The following is an 18,672-nucleotide window of genomic DNA, read 5'->3' as shown; positions in this document are numbered from 1 at the left end:
ATAATGGACAGAAAAGTGTTTTTGCTGAACATCATGATGTCACAATGAAGATGACCTTTGGGATATAAAATAATTTTACCCGATGGGACTTTTGTGTGAAATTTTGTCATAATTAGTCAATGAATTCTTGAGTTTTGGCCAAAAAAAAGGAATTGATGTGGTGCATCCAACAATAAAGACAATAACTGTAGGCCTGCAAGTTACTCCAGGAAAACGCTTTTAGCTAGAAAAACTAAAGGTTGTTTTTATCTCGCATGGTCTAAAAGTTCAGTTTGACTTCCTGTTGATGTCATTATCACAGGAAAAAGAGAGCCATATTTTCATTCTGAATATAATCAGTGATAACTTTCAGTCAAAAGATAACAGAAGCAGCTGCACTCGTGTTTTTTTTAAACTTCTGCTCTTTTCCCACCCACAAGTGTTAGTATCGAGCATCTGCTGTTGTGGCACTTCTCAGTAATTTAACAGCTGTATTAAATTAGAAAACTGGTCGCAAAAATACCCATTTAACAAATGACAAAATACCACGCCGGTCTACAGGTGTGCATTTAATAATAGACTTAATTTTAAATGCAGTTTTGTCTGTGATACAAATACACACTTACTATCACATTCACAACAGCAGATGGCCACCGAGCGTGACCCGCAGGAGCAGACCTGCCGCATCACAGACGCGTTAAGACTTGAACATTTTGTCTGCTGAAATTACTTCACTCAATGATTCACATTTGAGAAAGACACGCACAGGATGTACGGAGGGACAAGCCAAAGTTTGCCAAGTCTGACTTTCCCATTTCCTTAGTAAGCAATAACATCCTTCTCTTAGAAAAACTCCACAATGTAACACTTAAAATATTTCTGTTTTTTTCCGCTATTAAAAAAATCTACTGTCCCATGACATCAGATCTTTTTCTCTTTCCGTCTTCCTCAGGCACTCTTCTTGTGGGGGGCACTCAGTATGACAGGAGGCGGTTCTATGTTAAGCTCTCGCCGGAGGTCTTCGATGCTCTGCTCCCATCGTCTCTCGTAGAAGATGCTGAGCATACAGCGGGAACGCCACCCGTTCTTCAGCGCCCAGGGACCCAGCGAAGTTAACAGTGACTGTAAACGGCTGGGAGAAGGTGACAGAAGGAGGAAACGTGTCAGCGCGATCCAACAATAAAAAGATCATTTAGATATCTATTAAACAGGCCGCAGCCCAGTTCCCCAACCGACACAGGGAATGTCAGTTACTGAATGAGGAAGGATTCATTTTTTACAGCCATCTGTTCCTTCAATGATATACAGTCATCAGGGTGTTTCCTCTTATCCCTTTGTGGTACCACACAACAGGGGCAGACAAATCCCAGTGAATGATGACGACATGTTAAGAATTGCTGTCTTATACATCATTTGGCAGACCACGTTGCTGTCATAGTGTTCATCTATCATGTACAGATTAAAGGTGGAAACTTTAGGCCCATGCAATGCAGAGCTGAACTGATCAGCTGATTAATCAAGCTGGTTTTCTTAGTCGTCTATGGTATTTAAACCGAATATTTGGTGATTCTGACAAAACAAGACATCTGGATCAGTCAGGATGGGCTTTGGGAAATTGAGATGGTCATTCTTTATAAGTTTCTGACATTTTTCTAAGAACAAGCGCTCAGTTCTGTTCGTTGACTTTGGCGTGAACAGAGGGGAGTGAAAGTGATGCAAGTGCATTAGATTTTAATGAGTCACTCATTACGATATGCTACAGGTATTGCTCAAGCCACGCCTCCACCAAGCAGTCTGGTTCAGTCCAGTGTGTCAGATCTAGGTTTAGGTTAGTGTTTGGTGGAAACATGGCTTCAGTGTCTTGGTGGTCCAGTAATGTGTTGTAAACCCTGGTAAAAAAAAAAAAAGCACTGGTGCTGTACCGTGAATTCAGCCGAAGTGGCCCCAACACGCCTCCGAGAGCACACATGGGCAGCCCAGTCTGAGCGGCTTCGAAACATTTTACCGCCACCTCACCTGAAAGCAGCAGGAGGCGCCAGAGAGAGAGAAAGACGGAAAAATCCAGATTATTCAAGATGAAAGTAGAAGAGAAAATCAGAAGTGGGTCAAAGTTCTAGTGTGTCAACACCGACGTCCCCTATTGCAAAACTTGTCAGTTGATGGAGAGACAGAGTCCATCCACTGGAATGTTATCAGCATAAAACAGCTTTGGAGGGGAAAAGTCAAACATCTCTGGCCCAGGTGATCCCTTGAGATGACTTCGCTGCCACGGACACAATAATTCTTTGTGCTATGAAACACTGTTTGGCTATGAAGCTCCTAATAATCTAACAGTCCCATTTGATTTTGGAGCCAGATGTGTGGTGTAATGGTCTGAAATGTAATGACTGATTTCGACTCACCCAGCATGTTGGTGGGCATCCCCAGCAAGGTGTGCATCAAATCGTGGACCTCCCGGTACCGCTGCATGACGTAAGCTAGCTCCTCGCTGTCCACAAACTTCACGTCTGTCCTCGAGTCGGGGGTCACGTCCTGACGCATAAGGAAAGTGAACACATGAGTGAGGATGAAAGAGAAACTTAAAAGGAGGGAGTTCTGGGGCAATGAGTTCACAAATCAGGGTTGAGAAATGTAATACAAGTACAAAACTTTCGCTGTAAGGATTTTTACCAAACATTAGCGAGCACTCACGTTGTCCTCCAGAAATCGGAGGTATTCTTTCCCAAAAGACCCATCGGGCAGAGACGCCATCTTGTCCAGATCAAGCGTAGACAGACGGATCCTGGGCCTTTCTCTGCAATAATGGGTCAGTAACGAGTGAGACAAAATCAAATTTCAAGAACTAAATCTGAATAGAAGTTATTGCAGAGGGTTACAGGGACTCACGTTAGGATAGTGAGGCCTTCAGGGTCGTTTCTCATCCTGTTCCTCAGATTTATCAACGCTAGGTGTCCTGTCGTCTCCCCGAGCACCGCGACCATGTCTGCAGGGAGTTTCATGCAATTAAATGGTATTAAATGTACAATAGAACATTTAAGGTACTTTTTAGGGTTCATTTTTCCAAGGCCCATTTGTCGCAAATTTATCCCAGTTTCACTGACAGTTGTGACAAATGTCATGCTTCATCCTGTAATCTAACTCATATGTTCTATTGCTGTCCAGTATTACCTAGCTTTTGGCAGAGCTACTTTGATACTATGTCAAAAATACTTTCAATGTCTATTCATGTCTCTCCCTATATTGCCATATTTGGGTATCCAAAAGATTACAATCGATACACCTCCAAGCAATCAGATGTTCTAGCTTTTACTTCCTTACTAGCAAGACGCCAACTTCTTCTCCATTGGAAGTCTACTAAAGCTCCTTCAAGTGCTCAGTGGCTCAGGGATGTTATGTCCTTTCTAAAGCTAGAAAAGATTAAATATTCAGTGAGGGGTAATTCTGAAAAGTTTTACACTAAGTGGCAATCCTTTTTAACATTCATCAACTCTCTCCAATCTCTGTCTCCTAATTGACTGATGCCTCCCCTTCTCTCTTTCTCCCTTTTTTCTTTTCTACTCTTTTTTTTTTTTTTACTTATTATTATTATTACTATTATTATTTTTTGTTTGTTTGTTTGTTTACTCTGTTCTTGTGTGTTTGACCCTCAAATAATATGGAAAACGTGGCTTGTTTCTCATTTACTTTATTGAGAAGCACAAATTATTGATAATATTACTGTTGCTTCTTGTGTAACTATGGTTCTCAATGTTTATGTGATACTGCTTTTTCTCATGTGCCATTTTTCTTAATAAAAATATTAAACAAAAAAAATGTTCAATAGAATGATTTTTACACTGATAATGTTCATTTCGTGGCTTGTCAGATTTGTGCAGTTTGTCCTGAAACGGTGCATGCAATACCGCTTAAATGTACAGATACTTGATTTTAAGGAGCACTTGACGCATTTCACACAAGTTAAGTCATCATAAGGAGTATTACTCGGCCTGTGAAAACAGCTGCTCAGTGTCTTCTGTGGCTCAGAAGGAGATTTTTCAAGTCTGAGAAAACGTCTGAAAATGTCAAGTCTGGTGATGTAATCTGAGTTATCTCGGTTTGAGCTTGGAGACTAGAAATGTTTACCAGAAACTCTGCATTACAAGGGTATGGGTGTGGAGTTTAAATGAGCTGGGCAGAACAGTCAAATGTTATCAAATTACATCAGTGTGTTGTATTGTTTTTATAAAGCATCTACCAATGCTTAGGGCCACAAGCCAGGAGCCGCACCTGTGGTCTCCAAACTAGATGTCACGCGACAGGTGTTAGTGCTCTCTTCCTCCATGAAAGTTTCAGGGTATTTGTTCGCATCTGTTTCCAATACCTTTTTAAAACCTATATAGCAACAGAGGTCTCTAGAGAGTAAAAGCCTCAGAATGAATACTTGAACAGTACGTGAGAAAAGAACATCAGACACAGTCTGACGTTGGTACAGTTGGTATCATTGTGCTGAAAAACAATAAACAGGACGACGCATTCTTTCAAGTTCCTGCAAATGTTGGAGGCATGCCGAGGATACAGAATGGCTGTCTGACTGCGGTATAATCAACATACAGAACATACTTGTCAAATGATTAAGCAACAACATGCCAAAAACATTCCTCTCCTCTTTCTTAGCCTTATATAGCCTGTGCTATGTGTGAAAGATTTCAGAAAGGGAACGGTAAAAGGAAAGACCAGCAGAAACAGTAACAGTGAATGCAGCCTGAGCTCCATACTGATGTGTGTGAGTCTCACCATATCTGTAGGGATCCCATAATGCAGCCACACCTGACCCAATGGCCAACAGGGATTTCTGGATAGGAGTGGTCTGAATGTGTCCAGGATACAAGCCATCATAGCAGCTGTCTGCAAACCCTCTGCTGTGCAGCTGGTGGACACACACTGCTGATCCAAAGGTGGAGCAACATTAGAAACTTTTACACAAACTGCAGTTAATACGTGTTTTATTGCATTCATATAACCATATCAATTCAACAGCATATTGAGACTGATGTATATATGATACTATATATATGTATATAGTATACTGCGACATAGTATTAGGACCACTCTTATAAAGTAAAAAGTCATAACAGGAGAGGTTGCTTTGAGTCATATGTTATGCTTAGGGGCTGATTCAGTTAATTACATGTGCATGTTTTAGCATTTCCTGACAGTCCATAGGCTCCTGTCACCTCCATTTACTTTGACTTCTAAAAACAACTTGTGTTGGGCCTGCGGTGTCGTGTCTCCTCTGCATTCGCCTCATTTACAGGCCTTTTTGCTATGTTTTTGTCTTCCTCCAAAAGGATGTTTCCCTCCCTTCCCCTTCCTTCACTTTCTGGCCCGACACCGTACTCCTACACCGCATTCCTTAATGACATTTCACCTTGAAATTACTCATGTTTTTATCACTCAATGTAGGCTTCACTCAATTCAACTGCTAAAGCAAAATTATTATATCAACAAGGCCATTCTCTTGCATTCAGCACTAAATTGCTGTGTTTCATGTTGTTATATTGAGGTCAGCTGTCCATTCATTTGTCTGCAGAAGTACAGACCAGTGACGACAGCTGCAATAAGAGCTGCAGGGAACATCTGAGATCAGTTTTAGGTTAAGTTCCTGATAAAGGGGAGAGTCACTCTTTACTTGTACATTACTTTTCATGCAAACATTGTCAGTGCTTCACACAATAATATGTGTGTACCACACTTGGTGTATGCCACATTGTGAATTGAATAAAAAGGCGAATAAAAAATTGAATAAAGGTAAATATATACAGTAAGTTGTCATGAACACTGTTATGTCCATCTGACAGAGATCATGAAATACAGCAGTGGGTTATAATGATGATGATGATGATGCAGCAGCTGTGCCACACCTCATATGTAACTGGTGTTGCTTTAAAATGATGGCTCCAAAGCAAGGATGCCTCACTTCGCCTCCACTCCTTTCTCCTCAACTCATCCTTGCCACCTCCGCTTGCACCTTGGGATTTGATTTGAGAGGAGCCGAAAAAAGGAATCGAGAATGCACAAACTGAGAAATGTGAAGAGGGGTTTGTCTCATCCAGAGACCAGATTCCCAGGTGGTCTGAATGGGATACTGTTATATCGGCAGAGCATGGAGCATTGAGGTAATGCAGAGGAGACTACAGGACAGGTAGATTCTGGATTTAAATCAAGCCCACTAAGCTGTAATCGCTTTCTGATGCCATGATTGTCTCAGCTGTCAGGAGAAAACCAGGTCCCTGCAGCTGCTGTCTCAGAACACACCTAATAATTCACTCATACATGTACAACAGATGTACATACATGTGACTGACTTCATTTTCTTTAATACTAAGGTAAAATGCTTATTGGTACAACCTGTATACTTTATGCCTACAAGACATTTAAAAGCTCATCATTATTAGTCTCTATGTGGCTTATTACTGATATAAGCTACAACGACATTACTGACATTTATCTAATTTTAGCTCACTAAGCTAGCCTTAGCAACATACGATAGCTGAGGTGCAGGTCAGTGTAACGTTACTCTGTGCTATCATCTGCTAAGTTATTCTGGGAGCTAGTCTTCGACATTGTTTAATTTCAACATTAACAACAATAACTTACATCTAGCCGGATATATTTTTATTTTTTAAAAAAGTAGTAGTGGTAGCTTATAGCTTTTTCAAATAGCGCAGAACACACGTTTTTAAGCACGTAAATTACCTTTCGAGGTCAAAACGCACCGTTGCTGGTTCAGCCGGTGGAGAGATCTACTCGAGTGCAGCCACATTGCTGACGTTAGTGCGCATGCGTAGTTGCGTACCCTATCACTAGTTTTAAACTCCGAGGCATCCCTGATGGAGGGGCGGGGTTGGTCAGTACAACTAAACGCACTGCGGAGAATGACATTGTGACTCCGTACTCGCCAGATGCCTTGTTTTAAAAATGAAGGGCATGTAGCAACGAAATTGTAAACACAGCTAAAGGTTGAGCTGCCCTTCTCAGGCGTTACCGGACAAACAGTTTCGTTTTCTGGCTGTCGGTAGTGGCAAGACCAGGACGCCAAGGTTAGTTGGCTGAGCTGGTGTTTCTGCTTGCCAAATTGTTAGCTTAGCACTTAGCTAACTGAATAATGAACTCGCTAAAGTCAGAGTAATAGGTCTGTCAAACACTGCCTAATATGGGATTTAACTAGCTGCCTAAAGTTGTGTAGCTAACAAGAAGTAAAGTGGCGACACCATTAGTTGTGTTAGCCGATGACACAAATGACAAAAAAAAGTAAAAACGCATAAGTTACGCGTTGGCGTAAAGGTAGATCGTAACTAAGCACGAGATCATGTGTAAGCCGTTGACTCAGTGAAGAAGTCAGCTCCCATGAGGCTCTTCCATTTATATTGACTGCTGACGTGTTCGAGGGCGTGTAACGTAGCATTACTATGAAATACTAGGTAGGTTTGGTTTGCGAGTATATCTTGAACTGGGACTTTTGCAAGTTCGGTGAGTAAAGAGTTTGCCTGGCACTCAGTAGATTGTAGCAGGGGGCTTCAGAGTCTGGAAAGAGAGTTACTGCCCGAGAACATGGCGGTGGGATGGAGGCGAGCATTCAGGGAGCAGAGCAGAGCGTCCTTGTCCTGACTTCAAATAGCTGCTAGCTTTCTAAAGCAACCAGGGACAGTTTGAGACAAAACAAGTAGTAGCTATGGAGACTGAAGGGATAGTTTGCTTGTACTTTATTTTTCAGGACTTTGTTTGGATTGAGAGTGCAGCTATTGGTGGTGTGTTTCTGTCACAGACGTGGTTGTAAACTTTCCACAACTGTATCCAGTCAGTCCAGATGATTGTGTGGATACAGTCCAAAATCCAAGGGTTGTTTTTTTTTGTGTGTGTGTGTGTGTGTGTGTGTGTGTGTGTGTGTCTTTATACTTTTTTCATCACAGCTCAGTCCTCAAAGTTTGTGCTCAGTGTCTGCTTTTATTTGACTTCTCTTTTCTCCCATTTTCAGTACAAAGAGTCAGGTCTGTGTGTGGTGTCTCACAGACAGCCAGCATATGCTTTGTGACTTGACACTGCCTGACTTAATGATTGCTTTCACTGGATTTTGTAATTGCCACGCTCTCATGGTTCCCATGGATACATACAGTAAACACCAGTTTGTGTGTATCCTTGTGTTTATTAGGTCTTGCCTCATTGTTCATAGGAAGGATGTTTTTGTCTCATGCAGTGTTTTGTGACTTAGGAAGTCATATCCTTTATGTCCCAACCAGGACAGTTGAAACGATCAAATGAACCGTTTGAAGTGATTGTGAAACAACAGAGTAGATCTACAACTGCGTGTTTCGTAAGAGCAAAAGTGACTGTTCTGATGTGTCAAATAGACTTTCTGCGAATTACAGCAGGAAATTACGGTGATGGTTGATGACATGATAAGCAGCATTGGGTTTTTCTAAGAAATGAAATATGAAACCACCTTCAACCGTGTTCTGCCTGAGGTTGATATGATAATAATCTTGGGTGGAACTTGAATGATTACTTATCATTATTCAAGAACATTCACTTTAGGATAACCAAAATTGATGGCACTGAAGTTCAAGATTTGGAAACCTGTTAATTTAAAATGTGAAATTTTGACAAACTGGTGCAAAAATGATGCATCACCATTATTTAGTCTTGTTGTAACGGTGAACAAAATGTAAGTAATAGTTAAAAGTTTGCCATAATATTAGGTTTCAAATACAGCTAAAATGTTTGTAATGTCATGTTAAAAGTTGAAATTCAGCTGATAGCCTTATCTGGACACAACTGCTCTAAATGCTTGTTGAATGAACTAGAAAAGATACCAGGGAGTGTGAATGTCATGTGTTCACTTATGACAATTTAAGTCTCATGATGAGCAGGAGAAGCTCCAGCTATTGGTCTTCTGATCATGAGGTTTTCATCATAACTCATTCTGTGAATATCACTATGAAAATGATATTTAAAGGTGCTTGTGTTTTATAGATTTCAGTTTCATACAGGTTACTGAAACGAATTTGGGGGACAGAGTGACCACTGAGTTTACTAGTATATTGTTTTTTTGTTTTTTTTTTTAAGTTTCAATTCAGCAGGCCACTTTAATTTCACTTCCCTACCCAGAGTCTGAGATGTGTCTCAAATTAAGCCACGTCAACAAAAAAATCCACTTAGCTCACACAATCAGCAGAAGTTGATTTCAATTTCAATGCACTCTCCCAGTCAGCCTGTGCAGGATGGGTGTTTTGTAACCACAATATACGTTGACTGCTGTGGGTGTAAAGGATTCCCATAAACATCATTTTTCACAATTGCATTGCTAGTAACAGTTAAGGTGTCCTGATCAAGGCTTTGAGAGTCTTGAAACTTTTGGTTTAGGTACCTTGAAAGAGCTTGAACTGCTTGAAAGCTGCAAAGTGCATTTTAATTTATGGGTGTAGCTGAGCTGTTCTCAGACATGCTTTGACTCAAGCAAATTACTAGGTGGAGACAACCCTGCTCAAAGCCATGTACCTTTTGGACTGTAGACAGTTCAAACCAGATAAACTACCTCTGATAAACCTTAAGCCAACTGCAGACAGATGTCAAAGATCATACCTACATGACAAGCAAAGCTGCAGTGTTCATATTCTTAACGCAGAGTTCCGAGACACTTTACGTTAACTATGCAGTATATGTTGATGTGCTACACTTGCTTGAACAAGCATAGCATGCCATTTTCTGCAGCTGTGTGTAAAACCAAACCCATTTAGGCACAGAGTCATGCAACAAACAGCTGTGTGCATATTTACTGAAGGAGTACTTGCTGTGGGTGTGTCATGTCAGTATTTGAGGACATCTCATATTGGAAAAACAATATCATCAGGGATTTTTCAACAATAAATCATGCGCTATTTACAGATTAATCATTCATAGAACAGCCATTTCGAAAAGAAGGATTTTTTCCAAAGGCGTCAAAGAAACAAATGCATGTCAAACATAACGTTGGTACTGCGCTCAATGCAGCAGACTGTGGGGGTGACATTGTGGCCACGACAGGCTTTTCAGTTCGACAATATGATACCTCCAGCTTAACCTGATGAACACTACTGGCATTGTTTACGAGTAGGAGGCAGATGGCGCATATCTTGCCTCCCCCCAGTCATTGTTTTTTGTTGTTGCTGATATGGAAATAAGTTTGATATGGAGGCGGAAAGTCCTGCTGTTCCTGCCGCTTTTGACCTTGTTGAATGCCATACTCCTTGGCGCGGTCGACAAAGCAACAAACAACAAAGTAGCCTTTTACACCATGTGTGGAACTTTCAGTCACTTTCTACCCGTAGAGGTCAGTGTAGCAATGCTTTTCTACCCTAAAAGGTGCAAGAGGTCCTCCTGGCACTTTGCGTCATTGAGGCAGTGTATTGTTTGATTGGAATGGATGAGCCTGTAGACTCCTGGGATCTTCTTGATTCTTCCAACAGATGGCACAGAAGGAAAGAATATTCAAATCATAAATGTTGGAGCTTCAGCTTGTTGCATCTTAACTTTTGCTTCATGTAGAGCACAGATACCACACAAATAAAATTTATTGAAAAACACTGTGACCACACCCAACTTTTACCTGTTGTGCATCATGTGTCATAATGTCTATACGTTGTGGGTAGAGCATGCAGCAACCACTAGATGGCAGCACGAGGACGATTATTAGCCGTATGCAGCTGCTCTTTAATAAAGGCCATCTTTTGAGTAGTAAATGGAACACATATTTCAAACCTACATGAGTGCAAATGTAGTACGTCGTTTGAGACCATTGGCCTTTTGTGCCATAGCTGTATACCAAATTCCTTGAGCAACAACCTTTGGAAGATTAGAGGGTGTTTTAAAAAGCTCCATCGTTGGGCAAGAGTAAACCTCAGAGATTGGACACGTGGTGTTGCTGGTACCATCAGCGTCATGTTTTGGCCAGCATCTCCTGAACAGTAACAAGTGGTGGCCATGCTGATCTGTTGCGTTTCTTTTAGCTCCGTCAGATCTCAGTTCTTTTTGATAGACTCAAAGTTAAACAATTAATGAACTCTTTTCTGGATGCGTGGATTTTGGGAGTGTTCATTAGTTTTTAGTAAAAAATTTTGGATTGGTGAAAACGTCTTCCATTCCCTCTGAAGTGACACAGACATTGGGAAAGCTCTCTTTCCATCAGTATACTTCTGCTGTACGTGCCATGTTTGCATCCTAGAGCGACTAATCAGACAAATCTCTCACCAGTATATCTGTTTTGTGATCGATCAGCATTCTCTTTCGTTGGTACAAGACAGCTGAAAGGAATTTGCGTGTAGCTCGTACTGGCTTTGTAGATAAGGTGAGCGTTTTGGAAAGGCGCACCATTTGGCCATGTACCATTGCAGACTCGAAGGTTTTACATCTTTTTGAATACTATGCAAAACCATTTGGTGTTTGCATATATAGCATCACCACCATTGCAGTTTGTTTCAACATTTCTACGCCCTGTGACACATAAAACATGTTTTATGCTGCAGCAACCAAACCTAGTAAGCTTAAGATGGCAGATGTCCAAAGTTTCACAATGATGTTTCAACTTTACACTGTCATTGCAGAAGTATTTGCCTAAGGGCTTGGACGCTGCTTTTAATTGCACTTTCAGTACAGCTACTGCATTTCAAGTGGTATGAAAACACCTCCAATACGTGTAACTGACATGCTGGATGTTGGACTTGTACCCACTGGAAGTGCTCTTTAAGTATCACAAGTAATGTCAGGGAAGATGCAAAACAACGTGATTGATGTGCTGCTTTTTTGTACTTGCACATGTCTTGTTTGGTTGTTAACTGCTGTTATGTGTGGCATTCATTCACAGGCTATTGCAACAGGTTGATGGAGAAGAATGGCTCGCATTTCGTTGGACTGTTCCAACTCTTTACCAGGGATCCCCCTCAGTGTGCTGTCAGTGCCCATGGAGAATAAATACAAATGTCAGCAGTGTCTCCAGGTCCTGAGGAAGCCTGTCCAGGCTCAGTGCGGCCACCGCTTCTGTGTACACTGCTTCAAGCAGCTCACCAGGTAGACTGAAGGCCCTAAGACCACCCACAACCCAGTGAAACGCAAATCCCTTCCTCCCTAACGCTTATCCACATATCGGACATGCTTCAGCACATCCTGTGTTCTTATCTCTGCTTGCCTCTGGCGATTTTTTTGCACCCAAGATCGGTTATGTTATGCAGACTCATCCCTCACATGACTGGACTCAAATACTGAAGTCAGTGAATCACAAGGATCTGACCGTGCTGACTCATTCCAAAGGTGTCCATTGTTCTTTCCCACTTCTTTTTCGCTGACTCACTGGTGGTTCATGAATGCATTACAAATACATTGATGCATCACCTTATGTACAGTGATACTGTGACAGTATCATTAAACATAAGGTAACAATACAGGAAATGCAATCACTTTAACAACTATACAACTTGATCTTCCACCATTCACACAACAGCAAGAAGCAGTTGTGAAGTTTGTGCTTTCACATGGGACGTGTGTGGTCTGAAAGCCACATGTATGTGTGTCATGTGAATCTCATTGCACGCTTTTTCACATGTAGTTGACCTTTATACAAAACCACATGAAATTGATGTTTTGAAAGGTCACGTCACGTGACCTGTTTGAAAACCACTACTGCCTGTATATGAGAATTCATTGTGCTCCACTGATAACTTCATCATGTATGTGTGTGTGTGTGTGTGTGTGTGAGTGAGAGAGTGAGAGAGAGATTCATCTCTATCACGGTTTTCCTACACCTTAACAAGGTTGCAAACTGCAGCATTTGTACAGCACTACAAGCTTCTTTCACTTCTGCCGTATTGATTAATGATTCAGCTCCTTGAGCTGTGCGTCCACACAGGTCAGCAGGAAATTGTTGCTGACTGTTAGCACCAACCAGCATTTTTTTTGTTTTTACAATGAAGTAAAAACCTGTTTTGTTTGGCAGTTCTGGGCCAAAGCCATGTGAAGCGTGTCGCCAAGAGGAGATATATGAGGAACCTATTTCCATTCTAAATAGTAATGAGGTAAGTTTTAAAGTATGTAGCTTTCAGCCAACATTGTTACTTCATGAGACATATCCCTTGTAATCTACACCATTCCTGACTCCCACCATGCAAAGGAAAATGTATGACTACAGTCTGACGGGAGTTTCCTTCACAGCCGACTCACACAATGCGACCTTTTATGTCTCGTTGCTATTATAATTAGTGGCTTGATGAGTTCATTGAGCTGTGCTCTTTCCCCCCCTACCAGGCATTTCCAGACAATGCTGCAGGTCGAGAAATAGCAAGTCTGCCTGCCAGGTGTTTGAACCAGGGCTGTAATTGGACAGGCTCGATAAAGGAGTATGAGGTGAAGTATTAAATTTAACTGATGGCTTTGTACATGAGTGTTTGTCACTGCCTGTCTCTTGTTAACCCAAGTAGCAGTTTACCACACCCAAACCAGTACTGTCATTATGTTTTTAATCTTTCTAAACCCAAGCACCCACACGGAGTATACCAACCCTATACTCTGGTTCACATGTTGAGCCTTCAGCTCAAATTACAGCGGAACAATGTTGTTGTATGATATGTACCCGCCTAAAGTAGCAGCGGCAGCAGCAGCACAGAAACAGGAAGTGAAACTTAACATCCAGCCTGGAAAGTCCCTCCACTACCCACTCAGCTTACAACAGCAAATCAGTTGGAAAGTACCAGGACATAAAAGGCCATTTGACTTCAGATGAGGGTTAGGTGACCATTACATGATAAGAAAACAGCTTTTTTTTTTTTTTCAGATCTAGGTTTCAGCGGTTCACAAGGGAACAGCTGAACTTAGACCAGCTGTTAGACATAGAACAGGAGCAGGTTTAGACAATGAACCGTGTCCCTCAGACAGACTGTGGTTAGTGTAATCACGTAAAAAGCCCCGCCAGAACCATAAAAGCTGTTTGTGTTCTTGTGCTTGAATGAGTGTCATCTGTCTACTAGTTCATCTGAGTTTTGTTTCTGCTGTAAATATCCCCGTGTGGGGGCAAGTTTGTTTATTAAAGAGACTTCCTGGCGCAAATTCTTCGCAGAGGATGTTTGTAATGCTTTTCATCTGTTTGTGGTTTGACTTAAGTGTAACCTCATGAAGCTCAGATAGATACACAGGAAATGTCGAAGTCATTTGAGGGCAGGAAATATTTTTAAATGAGGCGGCTCTGGAAATGGTTTTGCATGCTCTGCAAATGGGGTTCTGACTTGTTAGCTCGCTGGTTAAACTTCCCTTTGGGAGCGTGCGCCTGCTCTCTACAACCCTGGTATAAAAGTGTGGTACGGCTTCATTGCAGCGTTCAAGGAATGATTATTCTGCTGTGTGATACACCCACATGTTTGTGTGAACAGTTGTGGGCTGCCTTCTTAGTCACTGTGGAAATATCCGCGCCGCCGTTAGCTAGCCACACACACCCAAAGCTTGGTCTTACGAAGCTGGAAAAACCGACTAAACACGGTGTCAGAGTGGCGTGGTAAGGACGGGGATTTGGCGGTTAAAGATAATTTATATTTAGTTTGGTCATTCGGTCTGAAGCCTGTCAGTGAAACGTCTGAAAAGTGAGCAGTCAAAGCGAGAAACAGGCTAACCTACCTGTTGTTCCTGCTCTGTGGCTCCATGCGTGCTGGTGGTAGCCATTGAGGAAAAGAATGACTTCCAGGTCGATAAGCTCCGCCTCGCAGAGCCCCGCCCATTTAGTTTCTCGCTATTTTTCAAAAAGTAGATATTTTAGTTGTTTTTTTATTTTTAAAAGATTACAGCTTTAAATCAGAAACATTTTCCAGTAATGTCTAGTTTTACTTCCATTTTTTTTTATTTCTGTGCTTCTGTTTTTCTCTCTTTTGTTTCCTCATCTTCAGTTAACTTCCTCTTTGATCGGGATTCTTTTTTTGTTTGTTTTAAGGTCAGATGTTCTCTCTCAAAGCTCCCTTCTTGTCTCACTTTGTTATTTAGTATATTATTTGTGTTTTCACTTTTTTCCCTGATTTGGTTGCAGGAAAAAAAACATCATAATCACACCAATAATTACTTTATCACATCATCCTGATTATCGAATATTGCTTTCATAATAAGTGCACTGAGCCATCACCTGTTCTTGTCACCTTGTCAGATAATCAGATAGAGCAGCTTGTGTTTCCACATTTCAACCGTCAGCACACCCTGTACCGCACATGCTTACCTGTACATGTGTGTACAGGCTTTTGTTTTGAACATTTCTTTTCCACACAAATAGGTGTGTCATCTTTACATAAAAACTGCCAAAAGGTCAGAAGCGTTTGTATGACCTGTTTTGATCAGCTATCTGTTTGAATGGCACTGTGATCACACAAATATGATGTGAAAAGCACAGCTGTCTTTCTTTTATGTTATCTTAAAAAACACAATGAATACCAGACACACCTGCTTTGAATGTATGAATGGAGTAATAATAGTAAGTAATCTGTCCTCCCTTGTTAGGCTCAGCATGAAGGCCACTGTGAATTCGAGCGGATACAGTGCGAGGCCTGCCAAACCTTAATCCTTCGAACGGAGAAGGACCGACATAATGAGAGGGAGTGTGAAGCAAGAACACTCAACTGTAAATACTGCAAAATGACCTTCAACTTTAAAGACATCAAGGTGAGAGATAGAGATGGTCAAGCACAAAGCAACTGCTGTCTGTGTCTGCATTAATGAAGCCAAAAAAAAATTTTCAAACTCCTTCATGGTGTGTTTTAGGCCCATGATGAGATCTGTCTGAAGTTTCCCTTACAATGCAAGGACTGCGGCAAGAAGAAGATCCTGAGAGAAAAGGTCTCTTTAATTTTCCACAGAAATATCGATGCAGGTGTTTCACTGTCTTCAAATAGAGCTCCAAAGGATGTACTGAACCTAAGCAAAGGTGCAACATCTCTGCGTCCAAATACACAATTCTATACACAATACTATTATGCAAAGTACATCCAAGAAATGTAACGTTAAACTAGGCGTATCAGTTCCAGTAATAGATGAACAGTGACAGGCTTCTGCCTTTTAGGCGCCTAAGAATTCCCTTTTTGACCGCTTAGGTTCTTTCTGACTGAGTGTCACGCTCTTCACTTTCACTTCTCTGTTTCGGCTGATGACATCTTTTGGAGCTGGTCCACTAACTCTTATGTTTTTTTGTTCTTTCTGTCTTCAGTTCAGTGACCACATCAGGTCTTGTGCTAAGTCAAAGAGTGCCTGTCCATTCAGTGAAGTGGGCTGTAAATCTGTGGTATGTATGGTAATCTAATCAAATATACTGCTTTCACTGCATCACTTTCTATTTAGCATAAAGAGAGGAGCAGCTAGCTCAAGTAGCTAGCAAAGCTAAGTCTTACCATCAGTTCTGAAACTACAAGTAGTGTTTCCCCCAAATCCCCAGTAAAAGCATTTTTTACTTTTTGGACAGAACCAGGCTAGCTGTTTCCTTCTGCTAGCTGTTTCCACATTATGCTAAGCTAAACTAAGCTAAGCTACATGGCCTCTAGCATGATTTCTCACTGGCCTGTTTTTTTTTTTGTTTTTTTTGTCTGAGCTTGTCTTGCTGGTTTGACATGGGCGAGGCTCAGTTACAAGAAAGGTTATGTCACGCTTCCGTGCACCAATCAGGGTTTAGCATCTTATGAATGTTTGAAATTTGATGATGGTTCAGTGGTTGTTTGCTCGTGTTCCCAGGGCACCCACACGGTCCTGATGGAGCAGATTAGATGGGTGTTTGTTAAACTGCTGTCTAAATATTTAGTGTCATAAATGTTAATATTGATATAATTGTTATGGTTTCAAATCAGGTTTTCAGGGGATCCTCTTCAAAAAAGTCAACAATTGGTTGGTTGGTTCTATTATTGTGGCTCTTTCACAATAAATCAATTTTAAAGCTTTTTGTCGCTGCAAGAGATGGACACAGCTTTACGACCCTCAAAGCTAACACCACCAAGCATTACAGCCGGTCAGATGTTCTCCCTGATCCGTTCTGGCTAAATGAGCTCTGTTGTGTTTCCCAGATAGAGAACGGGAAGCTCAGCGACCATGAGCACAGCAGCACCATGGAGCACTTGCGTCTGCTGCTGCCCATGGTGCTGTCCATGGCTCGGACGCGTGCTGACGCTGCTGGGTCCGGAGAGTGGCAGGAGGACTCAGGTCTTGGCCTGTACAGGGCTCCTGAGGAGGGAGTCAATATGGGCGCTGGAGCTGCAGCCTCTGCGCAGTCCGTGGACTTGGAAAAAAAGGTGAGTCTCAATTAGACTGAATGCGTTCTTCACCACTCATGTTAAAAGGTTTGGAACAAGGATCTAAATGCATTTGTCGCTGTTTTCTGGACAGGTAATTGCTTTAGAAAACATCGTGTGCGTCCTGAACCGAGAGGTGGAACGCAGTTCAGTTACGTTGGAGGCCTTCTCACATCAGCATCGTTTAGACCAGGAAAAAATCGAAAACCTCTCCAATAAAGTGCGACAGCTAGAGCGGACGGTCACAATGAGAGACTTGCAGCTTTCTGAAACTGAACAGATGGTGCGAGAGCTCCAGTTCTGCACCTACGATGGGATATTCGTGTGGAAAATCTCAGAATTCTCACGCCGCAGACAGGATGCTGTGGCCGGTCGAACACCTGCAATGTTCTCTCCAGGTGAGATGAAAGACACAATCACCACCCATCATGCATTTCAAAGCTCCTCTCTTTCTTATGTGATGAAAGGTTATTTTTGAATCGGAGCAAGCTGAGATCATGTGGTTTATATGATCTTCCTTCTTGGCATGTGGCAGAGGGAAATTCCACCTGTCCTTCAGGGAGAGCACGTAGCTCCTGCTCTCACATGACAGTTTTTAGGCTCTGTTTACACCCCGGGCTCCTCTTTCTCTTGCTCGCAGCGTTTTACTCCAGCAAATACGGATACAAAATGTGTCTGAGGCTGTATTTGAACGGCGATGGGACGGGGCGAGGAACGCACCTTTCGCTGTTCTTCGTCGTCATGAGGGGCAAGTGCGACGCGCTGCTCAAGTGGCCGTTCAGCCAGAAGGTAGGAAGACTTGTGAAGGATCCTCTCCTCCCATTTCAGCCCTCAGCGAACAGCACAAAACAAACCGGTGTCCCCCTCTCCTCCTCTTCCCCCAGGTGACTCTGATGCTCTTGGATCAGAACAACAGGGAGCACATTATTGATGCTTTCCGCCCTGATGTCACCTCCACCTCCTTTCAGCAGCCCATCAGCGAGATGAACATCGCCAGTGGCTGCCCGCTCTTCTGTCCACTGGCTAAACTGGCCGGCAAGAGCCCGTATCTGAGAGATGATACAATATTCATCAAAGCCATTGTCGACCTTACAGGCTTATAGGGTGTGGACTGTGGAAGTTACACCAAAGCATCAATTATCTAAAGAAAAGCCAACAATAATTATATATAATATATATAAATCTATATTAATACATATGATTATATCATATCTATCCTATGAGAAAGTCATCCAGATGTGTTGAGAGTGTCGCATTATGGCTGATACACACGGGTGTTTACAGTAACCATCATGGTGGTGGCTCTGGAATGATTATAGAAATCCATATTTAGTGAATAAATGAACCTGACTTATAAGAGCCAGTGGATGGAGCCACTGCCATGTCACAC

At 42.0% G+C, this 18,672-nt stretch overlaps 2 protein-coding genes across 5 annotated transcripts; one reads left to right on the top strand and one right to left on the bottom strand.

Moving 5' to 3' along the window:
- Nucleotides 1-456: 456 nt before the first annotated feature.
- Nucleotides 457-14,729, bottom strand: coq4 (coenzyme Q4 homolog (S. cerevisiae)). 3 transcript variants are annotated; one of them, XM_070988518.1, is made up of 7 exons: nt 14,647-14,729; nt 4,753-4,899; nt 2,866-2,962; nt 2,671-2,773; nt 2,382-2,511; nt 1,902-1,995; nt 457-1,111 (listed from the first exon to the last, which is right to left on the bottom strand). In XM_070988518.1, exons 3-7 carry the CDS (start codon nt 2,958-2,960, stop codon nt 928-930), a joined length of 606 nt encoding a protein of 201 aa, XP_070844619.1. In that variant the 5' UTR covers nt 2,961-2,962; nt 4,753-4,899; nt 14,647-14,729; the 3' UTR covers nt 457-927. The 3 variants fall into 3 exon arrangements, with proteins under 3 accessions (XP_070844619.1, XP_070844617.1, XP_070844618.1); XM_070988516.1 differs by lacking the exon at nt 14,647-14,729 and adding an exon at nt 6,715-6,794 and having other exon boundaries at nt 4,753-4,902; XM_070988517.1 differs by lacking the exon at nt 14,647-14,729 and adding an exon at nt 6,715-6,794.
- Nucleotides 6,932-18,413, top strand: traf2b (Tnf receptor-associated factor 2b). Of its 2 annotated transcripts, none has more exons than XM_070988515.1 (11): nt 6,932-7,058; nt 11,855-12,057; nt 12,980-13,058; nt 13,288-13,386; nt 15,511-15,672; nt 15,772-15,846; nt 16,214-16,288; nt 17,058-17,282; nt 17,377-17,680; nt 17,923-18,071; nt 18,167-18,413. In XM_070988515.1, the coding sequence occupies exons 2-11, from the start codon at nt 11,882-11,884 to the stop codon at nt 18,383-18,385; spliced, it is 1,563 nt and encodes a 520-aa protein (XP_070844616.1). In that variant the 5' UTR covers nt 6,932-7,058; nt 11,855-11,881; the 3' UTR covers nt 18,386-18,413. The 2 variants fall into 2 exon arrangements, with proteins under 2 accessions (XP_070844616.1, XP_070844615.1); XM_070988514.1 differs by lacking the exon at nt 6,932-7,058 and adding an exon at nt 7,464-7,488.
- The last annotated feature ends 259 nt before the right edge of the window (nt 18,414-18,672 follow it).

The sequence above is a fragment of the Chaetodon trifascialis genome, chromosome 20 (genome assembly GCF_039877785.1).
Source record: "Chaetodon trifascialis isolate fChaTrf1 chromosome 20, fChaTrf1.hap1, whole genome shotgun sequence".
Classification (NCBI taxonomy): domain Eukaryota; kingdom Metazoa; phylum Chordata; class Actinopteri; order Chaetodontiformes; family Chaetodontidae; genus Chaetodon; species Chaetodon trifascialis.
The sequence above is the reverse complement of the archived record's forward strand: the minus strand, read 5'-3'. Positions and strand labels throughout refer to the sequence as shown.

Excerpts from the sequence above, each read along its gene's own strand:
- coq4 (XM_070988516.1), bottom strand. The coding sequence starts at position 6,781 with ATGTGGCTGCACTCGAGTAGATCTCTCCACCGGCTGAACCAGCAACGG. Across the intron at positions 2,963-4,752 it reads ATGGGATCCCTACAGATATG|ACATGGTCGCGGTGCTCGGG; the intron begins GTGAGACTCACA and ends AACTCCCTGCAG. Across the intron at positions 1,996-2,381 it reads GATGCCCACCAACATGCTGG|GTGAGGTGGCGGTAAAATGT; the intron begins GTGAGTCGAAAT and ends TGCTGCTTTCAG.
- traf2b (XM_070988515.1), top strand. The coding sequence starts at position 11,882 with ATGGCTCGCATTTCGTTGGACTGTTCCAACTCTTTACCAGGGATCCCC. Across the intron at positions 15,847-16,213 it reads AGAAGATCCTGAGAGAAAAG|TTCAGTGACCACATCAGGTC; the intron begins GTCTCTTTAATT and ends TTCTGTCTTCAG. Across the intron at positions 17,681-17,922 it reads ACCTGCAATGTTCTCTCCAG|CGTTTTACTCCAGCAAATAC; the intron begins GTGAGATGAAAG and ends TCTTGCTCGCAG.